Raw genomic sequence first — 12,744 nt, forward strand, 5'->3', positions numbered from 1 at the left:
ATTATCGGTGACCTCCCTCCTCCGTTGACGTCAGGGCTCGAACTCGGAAGAAGAAACGAGGGCACAGTCGGGAAGCGGTAGCGTTGTCGTCGTTGTCGATACGTGTCTCGTTCTTTTTAAACCTTCCGCTTCGCACTTTTATTATTATTATTGTTGTAACGGTAGTTTTTTTTTCTTCCTCTTTCAGGAGTAAACAACACCGACACGTATTGGCAGTGCGCGTAAAAAAAAAAAATCTACATTAAACCACGGGGCCGTTCTCGTAACGAAGGCGATGCGCGGCTGGGGGTTGGTGTATCACGCGATTGCTCTCGGTGCACGGCAGGATCTGCCCCCCACGACCCCCTCCACGACCCCCCCCACGACCCCCCCCCCCTACGACAACCCCCCCCACGACCCCCCCCCCCCCACGACCCCCCCCCCACGACCCCCCCACGACCCCCCCCACGACCCCCCCACGACCCCCCCACGACCCCCCCCACGACCCCCCCACGACCCCCCCCACGACCCCCCCCCCCAGGGGTTGGCAGTGCGGCACAGCAGCGGGATCGTGAACCCGTCCGTGCGGATCTTTTAAAAGCGGCCCTGTCACACAGCTGGGCCCCTGTTTTTGCGGTGAGGTTTTTGTTGTTTGTTTTGTTTATAAACTCCGCGAGGTTCGTTGCCATGTGTAGAACGCTGCGTTTTTAAAATAGCAATTTGGGGAGTGGGGGGGGGGTGTGGGGAAGGATCATGGATATGTTAATAATAGCACATTTTAACGGGTTATTGCTAAGCAAAGTGGGCATTATTTAGAGGCCTACTATGCAACCCGATTGCAATAATCGCACTGTGGTTGCATTCTCAACCAGGGTCACACTTTAAGTGAAATTACCTTAAACATTATCGAGTGTTTTTATGAATAATTGCATGCTGCGTCATGTGTGTTCTGCAACATGCATAATGGGTGACATTTGTAGCTATCCTAACGTACAGATACGGGATTTGCCCTTTTAAGGACGACACTTTGCTTGAACGTAGAGTCAGCTCAAGCCTTATTTTCGCACTCGAAATATTTATACAGGATCATGAATGTCTTTAAATGACAATACAAACAAGCTGCGTTTCTAATTGTTCGACTGCTGTTAATATAGAGTAAGTACAGCATGAAAGAAAATGTCATCTCCACATGTCAATCATGTTTCGAGTCAATGATTCTTGACGCCTTTCATGCCATTGCTTCCCGGCGTGATTTTAAGCAAACTATTGACCAGTTGTGTGTGTCTCATAGGTAGTGTACCCTGTTAAGTAAATGCTGCTGGTTTGCCAGACGCGTTAGGCATAGAGCACATCGTGAAGACAAGGGCCCGGTTCAGCACAAGACATAATATAGTACACTGATATCTTCACGTGCATATGTGCCCCCTCCCCACCTACCTCCACCTGTCCCCAGTGTTGTGGTTTCCATCAGGACCGGTGTGGCATATCCCCCTGTCATCCACCTCCACCTATCCTCAATGTTGTGGTCGTCATAATGACTGGTAATGTTTTTTCCCCCCCACTGCCTTACTCTCAACTTTACTCAGTATTTGTGGTCGCCATAAGAGGCTGGTATGGCCTGGTCTGATCGCTTGGAAGCGGCCGTGAACGTCGCTCTCCGAGTGCCCGCCCTGGTCCTCCTGGATGCTCTCTACACGTGGGACGTGAGCACGCTGGTGTCCCGGCTACACACCAACAGTGACGGCATGCTCTTCAAGTACAAGTTTGCAGCATGGAATGCATTCTTCCTCGGTGCGAGCCCGCACTTTGTCATTTACACAGCTCAGTGTAACGTTTTAATGAGACACTGATTTTAAAAAAATTCAACATTTTGTCAATTCAATGCTGGATAATGTATGCACTGTATGTTGAACTTCTTTTTCACACCATACGTAGTCAACTGTGCTGTATCAGTCATTGTAGTTTTACGTTTCACGCTGGTCAGAGCTGGTCAGCGTGGGCTTGGTGTATGAGGAAGACGTCCCAGGACCAGTTCAGATATTACCATCACTTGCAACTGGTGTTACCTATGGCCAGCAATCAAACTCAGGTTGCCGTATTCAGTGCAGTGCGCAAACGGCTGCGCCACCGCTCTTCGCCCACACACTACGTGACCAACGTTCTCGTAAGGTGTTTTATTCTACATGGCCAATAATCACCGTACAATTTTAAGTAGCATGACAGATAGTTACTATAAACTACAATCATTACATTGATCTCATGCTTTGGTTTGGATGTAAAAAATAGAAATGTTCACGCACGCTTTAGTTTTGAGCTGCTATACCAGAATGCACACTGACAGAGCTATCAGATCATAGCTAGAGCCTTGACAATTCTGTTTATCAATTCCCATGCTATTGCAAATAATTCACATGTGATCACAGGCCATATTCTTGGGTTTGCGGTGCTGTTTTTGCCCATTGGGAGGCTCACATCGTTCTACCTGCACCTTATGGCTGGCTTTCTACTGGCCAGCACACACATTATTTCAAGGTAAGACACACAACAATATTTTGACATTGGAGTATTTATCTTGACGTTGAGAGAAATTTAACATTGATTAATACTTGTCTGATAAGAAAAACTAAAATGTAATTTCAATGATTTGCTTTCTTTCTGTGTTTTGTTTCTCTCCAGAAGTTATATTGACTTTTCACTTACATCAGAAGAGTCTGTTTATTCCAACCACAATTTATTCATTCATCTAATTGGAGCTATATTAGGTAAGAAGTAGTTCCTGCAAAATATTCCAAATAATGTACGTTGTGTGCACGTTCTAATGTGCTATTTTCTCCAGTTAATTGAGCAATGTGTGTTTTTTTCAGCCCAGGTTTTGGTGGAAGTGCTTTGTGCCTGCTGCCTCAAGACCCGGAAAGTTTGGCGTTTCATGGGCCCCTCCCTTCCCCTTATTGGGGTCCTCTGTGGCCTTCCTAGCTCTGCTCTTCCTCTGTTACAGCGGTTTGCAATCACCCTCAGTGTTACTCAAGTGATGTATGCCGCATTATCAAACATCTACCTGCCTTACTACCTGCTGCGGCAAGCGTGGGCAGAGGGACGCCAGGTTAGTCTTGATAATTTTTTTACTACCCTAAGTCCAGCAGTTTAAACACGAGGTTCACAAGTGTATCGCGTTGATGGCCTCAGCCTGGTCACAAAATGACAGCACGTGGTTTATCTAAATTACATCTCTGAGAATGAAAACTAAACTATGAATTTGTCATCGGACTATATCACAGCAGAGCTTTTGGGAAAGTATGCTTCCTACTGTATAAAGAAAAAAAATATCTTACTTGAAGTATTTTTGAGTTCTTGAAAATTTCTTCTGAGGGACATTCTCTGATTCTCCAGGAGCACTGCTCTGTGAGATTTACATGTGTATTCTTGATTTAATGACATGAAGCTCTTGGCACAATTGGACAAAATGATGAAAAAAATATCACGTAAAAAAGTTTTTGTGCGTAAAGTCAGATATGGCTTTTGCACAACTATGACATTTGGCACTTGGACACATTCATGCTGTCAGTTGTAATGTTTGTTGAGGGAAAATAACAAAGTACAAGGTCCTTCCACATCACGATAAACATGCACAGTAAAGAGTAATGGTCAAAGATCATATTATGCAGCATATACCACTTTTTTAACAAACAATAGATATCACTGTATATATTATATTATTCATATAATATTCCATTGAATGGTTCTGTCTTTTCCACATTTTCTGTGCATGTAGTTGATGGCTGCTGAAGGCATTGTCACGCTACTGATCTTCATGTGGCAGCAGCTGTCCGTACCCTCGCTTTTTCTGACCTTCTGGCTGGTCCAGTTCATGACTCAGACTTCGCTGCCACCACTGGACTCTAAGGAGGACAACTTGGTGCTTATACTCACCAGGTGAACTCACAAAGCGGAGGGCATCCAATATTGGTCACGTTGGTTTTCTTACAATCGATATGTCCATTATATATTTGACGTAGTGCATTGCAGAATCCGCTATCTTCAATTTCAAGAAGCCAATTGTCCTTCTTTAAATAGTTTCATCCATGGTGGCTCAGTGGTTTGTGTATTGTGCTATGAACCTGACGCCCCGAATTTGATTCACAGCTCTTGTTAATAATGGTAGGGAGTGATATCACGGCTAAATCTGGGCATCCCCACCATTCACCAACCTGTACTGACCAACAAGCAAACAGCTCCCATGAGCAACAAAGCTTGGGGCCGCCTTCTTCCAGCAGTGGATTGTCAAAGGGCTATTAAATATAATTATTGAGGCATGTACTGTGTATTTATCCACCATGAGTCCACAACCTGGAATGATTATCCCTAAATTGTTATTAGAGCGTTATTCTTGTGGCAAGTAGAGCAATACGTTTTTACTTAACACTCATATTCTTCCACACATTGTATTATTATCAGTGACTCTTCATTCGCTGTTGTTTGTTGTATGTTTAATATTGCAGTGTAGCCAAGTGCTGCGGAAGTCCATACCTCCTGCTGGGCCTGACATCTGTGGTGTCCCACGTAGCCCAGTCTTTGCTGTCCCTATGCAGACTTTACCTGCACGGTTTCTCTGTGCTTCTACAGCAAGATGCAGTTTACCGGTGAGATGATTTTACCTGCACTGAACACGTGACATACTCATTACAAATTGCCAAAACTTTGTTGTCATTTAGTTATTGAACATATTGTGTCATAACAAAAACATTTGGTCATACTGCATTGACAGTGATGCACAAGCTCAAATAACAAAAAGTGCAACATGTTCATCAATAACACTGCTGTAAAAAGAACATCTATATAAAAATACTAGCATAAGTACCTGGCGTTGCCCGGGTGAAAAATATATTTCTTAATAACCTTACATATATACACAGATGGGCTGCTACCCCTGCCCCCCCCAGCCACGAACGATCTCCTCGGCCGCTGTGCAGTAATATGTAGGGCCTATAGTGTGGTGGGGTGTCGAGGCCTAGTACCGTGCAGAGCCTCCGGCCTCGCCTAAATTGCCCACCCGGCTGAGGCTGGGTACGGGTGCCATTCCCCCCCCCCCCCCGCGCTACAATAATACTGTCTAATCGCTATAATTGTATTATCTACCGACCCTATAATAGTAATTGCACACATTGGGGTGGGGGGGGAGTGAAGAGGACGTGAAACTTTGATGAATTTACCTCAGAGTCGCGTGGTGTGTGTCAAGGCCTAGTACCGTGCAGAGCCTCCGGCCTCGCCTAGATTGCCCACCCAGCTGAGGCTGGGTACTGGGTCCGGTACCCCCCCCCCCCCCCCCGCGCTACAATAATACTGTCTAATCGCTATAATTTTATTATCTACCGACCCTATAATAGTAATTGCACACATTGTGGTGGGGGGGGAGTGAAGAGGACGTGAAACTTTGATGAATTTACCTCAGAGTCGCGTGTTAATGCGTGCGCATATTTTTAACGGGAATTAAAAATGGCGTCCACCCCGCAGCGAATGCGTCGCTACCCGTTGCCAGGGGCAACCGCCGTCCAATGAAACTACGTATGGTCCGGCCACACAGACACACACACAGACAGACCGACAGACAGACAGATTTGCGATTTTATATATAGATAAGAAGTGACGTTTTGGGCAATAGCCCTTCTTCATAGCACATAAAATAATTGTATGGCCCTTTGTCATCACACATTAAATTATTTTACATACTATGAAGAAGGGCCATTGATAAAAAAAAATCGCATATTATGTATTTCTCCTTTAAAGCCAGTGTTAGTGATGAACACATTGAGCCTTTTGTAATTAGAAGTTGATGTAAATGAAATGTCTCCTGTAGAGGGTAGAGTGATGATACAGTGGTTGTTGCACCACACTATGAAACCTAGCAACCAGAGTTTTATTCCCGTCCATGGTTAACACCATTGGCGAGTGACATCTGAACCGGTCCTCGGGGCCATAGTTTTTGGAGGGGGCCGCTTTCGCCGATAAGACATCGGTGTGAGGGCCGCCACACATTTGAAACTGTTTGGTTTGACAGCACGATGGGGTGTTTTCACATCTATGTATTGTCGGAATTACCGCACGTCAGGGGCCGCACTAAAGGCCACCAGGGCTCGCCAGTGGCCTGCGGGTCTTGAAAAGAATAACACTGCCATAGAGACTGGAGGCGGTTGGGGTGGTTTTCCCTAGGCCTCGGTTTCGAAGAGGCCTTGAAAAAAATAGACTTGTAGTCCCAGTGGACTCTCACCTGGTTTAAACAAAGATGTTCTCTTTTTAAATCCTTTATATTAAGTTCGCTTGCTTGCTTGCGCGCTTACGACCGTGCAAATCTTTCAGTCGTTTTTAACCCACTTCCCGTGATCCAATCGAGCTGACATTTTGCACACAGACTCGTTGTGCGTAAGAATTTATTTTCGTGAAAAAATTTTCCAAAATTTTCCACTTTTTAGGGAAAAAAAAATGTCATATTTTATTTAAAATACCAATGTGATAAAAATGAAACTCTTACTCAAGAAAAACAGAAATGAATAATAAAATAAAACCGATGCCACGCATATAAAGGATTTATAGTAAAAAACTTTGTTTTTACGGGTTAATTTTTTAATAGCTCTGACCAGTGAACCACCCAGCCACCTCAAGAATGCTGTGTCTCTTTATGTGCTTCATGCAGGGGGATTTCGGAAGGCGTGATGTTTCTGATGATGGCGATGTGTACGGGGCTACTAGAGCTGCAGCTCGTGTATCGAGCTTCCTCCTCAGCATCATCCTCTTCGTCGTGCTGGCCTCCACCCTGCAATCTGCGCTCGAAATCTCTGAACCTGTTCTGCTCAACTTGGCTGCTGCACGTGATAAGTAATTTAAACTTCAGTCGTTATCAAAGCACGATAATTACTGACCATGTTAATTATCGTTTTGGTGATTCAAATTGGTTGTGTGTTTTGGTGGTTGTGAAAACAGACGTGTTTTTTTATAATAAAATATAAGGTGTGTTATAGGATGATATTGATGCATCAATTGAATGATTCAAATCGATTGTTAGAGGTGGCTGGGTGGCTCAGACGTCAGAGCACTTGGGCTGGCATTGCTGAGGTCCTGCGATTGAATCCAGGAAGCTTTCTAATTAAACTACATTCTCAAGCTAGTTGACGGTATCTGTATATATTTAGATTGTTTTGTCTTATGTTTGAATACTGGTGAGATGAATATGTTGCTATTCAGTTATTTTTCAACGCTGTTGTATATTAACCTAAGTACAAATTCAAACAGCATAGCACTGCACTTACAATCTGATCTTTTGTGATCTGGCAGGAATAGGTGGAAACACTTTCGTGCGTTGAGCATGTGCTTGTTCCTGTGCCTCTTCCCGATGTTCCTGATGTGGAGGATCAACCTGCTTCTCCCAATGGACTCCTGGCTCATCCTTATATCAAGCACTGTGTTAACGGCGCTCCAGGCATGGATACGCACCAAACAACGCACGGTTTAGTTGTGCCCTTGACAAGCTTGCGCATTATAATTTGGATTCCACAGTTCCATCAACCTTGAGCAGAAATGTATTTTAGGCCGCTATTGGACACTTTTTTTAGCACGATTACACGAGTTGCTTACAAAGCAGCAGGTTGTGGTGTCCATTCTGAGGGAGTGTGACAGCTTTGTGTTTTCTATTTACAGGCAATGAGCAGTATCGTTATCTACTTACTCTTCGCCTTTGAAGAGCAGCGTGACTGGCCTCCCGAATTCATGGATGATGTTGTCTATTACCTGCAGGTGAGGATGATAAGTTTTTCTTAATTATCACATATATTATGACTTGAGTTCTATCATTGCATAAGATTGAAATCTCAAAGAGCTTACTGAATTGTCCGCATGTTTGAATATTTTTAGTGTACAGTTTAAAACATTAAAGATACATTTGCACACATGCCCACAGTACTTTTCAATATTTTACATAGGTTTTGTATAATAATACATGTTAACTGTTAAGACAATGGCAGGAATGCATTAAAACAATGTAAGAATATATATATGCTGTGTTTTATATAACAGGCTGGCACCAATGTGTGAGGATTGCCAATTTAATTGATAGGGTAAGCAACTTGAAAGTTATTAATTGAACAAACAAACAGATTGTTGTTAGACATATTCTGGAAAAAAATAGGTTACATTGTATGAGACAAATGTGTAGGATAGATGAAAGCAGGTTCACTTACATGCATTGTAATGGGCACCCAGAGTTCAGAAACCAAGGCAAAGACATAGCCAGATGATGAGATACTGTAAGAGCAGTCCTTAAATGCCAAGTGTCAACATTACAACAAACTACAAGATCTAATGGGAGGAAGGGAGTGATGGTGAGGTGTAGCCACATCAATGGCAACAGCCGTGATGACGATCTCTTGACCTTAGCTGTCATCACCCATGCCTTCAGGGGTTTTGCCGCGGCCTGGAGTTTTTGGCATCTCTGGGGCTCGTGGTGTTCAGCCTTCTCGAGTGGACGGGCGGTGGATGGAGCTGGTCCGGCGTGACTGTGGTGCTCGCCTACGCCTACTACAACCTGTGGCAGCGCGCACGTGCCGGCTGGCGCAGCCTGAAGCTACGGCGCATGGCTGGATCCCGCGTGGCTGCTATGCAGAGGGCCTCGCCGCAACTGTTGGCGCAACATGGAGACGTGTGCCCAGTCTGTTACCAGGTGCGTGCATACGCAACATTGGAAACGAGCCAAGCAAATGTACGGTGTCACCTCAAGTTTTCATTCCACTCCTTGGAGCTGTGAGACGTTTAAAGCTGCCAAACGTTGAGATGGCTCAGCCAGGACACGTGGTGAACTGGGGTAGCACCTCCCTTCTTCAGCCCTGCCCACTTTTCCAAAGTCACACCCACTCAATCACTAGCCCTGTCCACAGTGAGAGGCCTTTGAAATTTGTAATGTTCACCCACCTACTGCTCACAGGCCTACCTCCTCTACCAACACTGTCCACTACTCTGCAGAGGTCGCAAACGGGTTTTGATTCCTTACCCGTACCCGGCCGCACCAGGGTCGCAAACCCGTACCCGTACCCGGCCGGGTACAGGTAGCCGGGTATCGGGTAGGGTACGGGTATCGGGTAGGGTACGGGTATCGGGTACCCGATTGCGACCTCTGGGATGAAGCCATGTTGCAGGTGCGGGTGGGTTGATTCTAGGAACTTGAATTGTGAGAAGAGACAAGACGTTGGGAAATGAGTCACAAACCGTTACTCACCAGTGACTCACGGCCTACCCGTACCCGTACCCGGCCGCACCAGGGTCGCAAACGGGTATCCGTACCCGTACCCGGCCGGGTACGGGTAGCCGGGTATCGGATAGGGTACGGGTATCGGGTACCCGATTGCGACCTCTGCTACTCTGGTAGCCCCACCTTTGGTTCATATCATGATCATGCACGATGCCAGAAAATTTTATAATGGGACAAAATCCCGATTTTAACAGATTCTTATTGATACCGGGATAGCTTTTGTAAACCGAGACTGAGCTGGCGAAAGCAAGACAATTTGTAGTTCCATTACAGTGACTATTGGAATCTGTTTTATGTCCAAGGCTCAGAATCTATATATGCCATATGAGATTAATTTTCATGTTCAAGGTTTGTGGGATGTGTGTTGTACATTTTAGAAAATGTTGGTAAGATACATGGCTCACATTGTGTGGTGCAACAACATTTGTCTCCTGTTTTATTTTTAACCACTTCATTTTGTGTTGTTAAATTAAAATGTTAGCGTTCGCACAAAAAATATTCAGATAGGTGTTAATTGCTTTTTTTATAGTAAAAAATGTCATACTACGCCATGCTTAACTATTGTTTTAAATTTTGTTTTATCTTCAGGACATGAAGGTGGCAGTATTGACTCCTTGCGGCCACATGTACCACCCCAGTTGCCTGCGCAAGTGGTTCTATGTGCAGGACACTTGCCCCATGTGCCACCGCAAACTCGGCGCAGAGGAGAGCAGCGACAACGTCGACACGGCAGAACATGATGCTGGGCTCAGACCCCCACCAGAAGATGTCCCCTCAGCCTAATGGAGATGCAATGTGAATATTCCAGCAGATACTTGCTCAATGAGGACTTAAAAACACAATAAAACACACGTGGATATAGACAATAGAAGCGTTCTGCATGCTGGATCAACACAGCCTCACACAATCAATACTAGCCTACCACATATTGTCTTGGTACAATTCATGGCAGGAATTCACCAAAACGCGTGAAACGGGGATACAGAAAACTTGTTTGAAAAGGCCGCCACCCTTTGCCAACTAAATGTTCTGCTTTACACACAATTGGGGCCATTCTGAACGGGTTGTTGCATTGCTTGTGGGGAGCATGATGTTGGTAGATTCATAAACAAAATATCCAAGAAGGCTTGCTGCTACTCGCCATGCTGATAAATATCCTTAGTGGTATCACAAGGTGGAGATGGAGCAGTGGCACAGTAGTTAGCGTACTACACTACTAACCTGCCCAGTCCTGCTCGTCATCCTATAAGGGACCCTTCGCCCCTCGCTGTGTAATGTGTCACTTGTCACCCTCGCAAATGAGATGTTGCATCTCGAGGGACTTTCCAGGTTAAATATTTTAAATAAATAAATAACCCACTGACTTGAGATTCACAGACACGGCTCGGTGGTGGGTGATATCAGAACTGTTCCTGGGCCACCCTACAAACCTACACGGACCAGTGTGGTGAAGTTAAGTCAAGAACCCACGTGACATTGTGTGGAGAGGCCTTCATCCACAAGTGGATTAACATAGAGCTGTTATATATTTTTTATTTTATCAATGTGAACAATTTCAGCGTGGTACAGAGATGATCAAATATGCATCGTTGTGTAGATAGTGCAATCCACCATCGCGATTGTTTTTTTTTGGCTCGCAAACATGGACTAAATTTTTTAAGTTGGTTATAGTGTTCAGCTGACAATGATGTGTAACTTTTTATTGATTCATTAAGACATTATTGTGGCAACCGTCGTTCCCTAGAGCATTAATTCGTTCTCAAATCATTCAGAAATGGCCACCGCCATCATGGGATATTTTCATTTTCGGTGAATGCCATTGAACCAAAACATTGTCTTCATCACTCGTACACACACAACAGAAACAGTCACAGTACATGGCAGCATCACATGTACCCCACTCGTGGGGGCCTGAGGTCTCGGCAGCTTTGTGAAAAGGTTGAATTTGATGAACATCTCCAGAAAATAGCACTTTACAACATACGCAAATAGATTACTGGACAAAAAAGTGAAAATTGTCTGAACATGGGGAAATGCTTTCCTATCTATACTCTAGACGTACGCAAAGGTAGGCAAGGTTAAGAATTAATTCCTGTATATATGAAAAAGTCAAGATTTGTTGAACATCTATAGAGAATGACAGTTAAAGTGTGCATACTGCACTGGGTGTGCACAGAGTGGCTACGTGATGGATGAATATGTGACGTTGTACTTTCCAATCATTAAAATGTTAGTTGGTACTGTGTACTCGAGCAAAATATATTGTAACCAAATTATAAAATGCACAATAGTTACTTTAACCTGAGAGACGGGGGCGTTTTTTCCACATGTGCCTTCATAAATGTTTTTGATTTATTAGTTTGCGTGTTTGAGGAGCAAGAACCCTCTGAATTTCACCCTGTGTACAACCAAATCGTAATTGTAACCTATAATCTGCATCATGATGTTGGGTATGGTTATGACTTTTGTAATGAATATTGGTTTGGCCCCGTAAGTTTGAAAAAGTACATACTGTTGATATAATTTTTCTAAAGTTTCAACGTTTCCATCGGTGTGAAGTTGGAACGTTTTGTAATTGTATTCAATTGTTCCTGGTGTAACTCGTTTATGCAAACGCTGAATTGTGAAAAAAAGCTTGAAATGTTAATAAAATGTTTATTTTTGTGTGGTTACTGACATCATATTTGTCGTTCGACATATCCGAATTGACCCCTTGATTGTAATTTCAGAAAACAGGAATAGCTAACACTGCTCGTGATGCAGCAAATCTGGCTGTGGCGGTCCCACCTGATGACGGAGACTTGTGTTGCCTCCGAAACGTGATTTTTTATTTTATTTTTATTAATTTTAATTTCATTTTTTACCTGCGTGACTTTACCGAAAGAACTAAGAGTATGACTGATCGTGGAGCCAGTTGAGATTCAATGGCTCCCCCTGACCACACACACAGCTCAAGTTCTGGACTATTATAAATGCTAAAGTGGACAAGCAGTGTCAGGGCCAGTAATCCACATTAGCAAAAAAAATTGGGTGAAAGGAAAAAATATATATATATCCTGTCTTGTATGTTTACAAATTTGACCTTTACAAACTAACGATCCTAAGATGCCTTTTGATGATCTAGGAGGCGTTATCCAGACCTACAGATTATCCGCATTGTCGATTATCTTATTGTATAACCTATTGTCATTGTTTAATAATTACCCTAGCCCACTGTTCTTCATTGCAAGGCCTGCGGGCTACTGGCAGTCCCTGGTGGCCTTTCGTGCGGCCCCCGACAATACACCAATGTGACAAAACCTCCCCATGATTGCCGTCAAATCCCAATGGTTTCAAATGTGTGGCAGCTCTCATATTGATGATGTCTTATCGGCGACAGTGGCTCCCCTCTGCAAATTAGTGAAGAACACTGTTCTCGCCTGTCTGGAATGTTGATATTTTGGGTATGGGCAACTTTCAGCACAATGACGTACCTT

At 44.1% G+C, this 12,744-nt stretch overlaps 1 protein-coding gene across 1 annotated transcript; it reads left to right on the top strand.

Moving 5' to 3' along the window:
- Positions 1-1,572: 1,572 nt before the first annotated feature.
- On the top strand, positions 1,573-11,936 carry LOC133345538 (RING finger protein 145-like). Its single transcript, XM_061556397.1, is given in 13 exon segments — positions 1,573-1,770; positions 2,403-2,511; positions 2,656-2,741; positions 2,844-3,079; positions 3,749-3,909; positions 4,476-4,616; positions 6,665-6,738; positions 6,741-6,846; positions 7,303-7,447; positions 7,666-7,761; positions 8,423-8,683; positions 9,857-10,033; positions 10,035-11,936. Coding segments are annotated over 13 exon segments (1,803 nt in total). The 5' UTR covers positions 1,573-1,592; the 3' UTR covers positions 10,068-11,936.
- The last annotated feature ends 808 nt before the right edge of the window (positions 11,937-12,744 follow it).

This window comes from Lethenteron reissneri, chromosome 22 (genome assembly GCF_015708825.2).
Source record: "Lethenteron reissneri isolate LAM-NWPU_2019-01 chromosome 22, ASM1570882v1, whole genome shotgun sequence".
NCBI lineage: Eukaryota > Metazoa > Chordata > Hyperoartia > Petromyzontiformes > Petromyzontidae > Lethenteron > Lethenteron reissneri.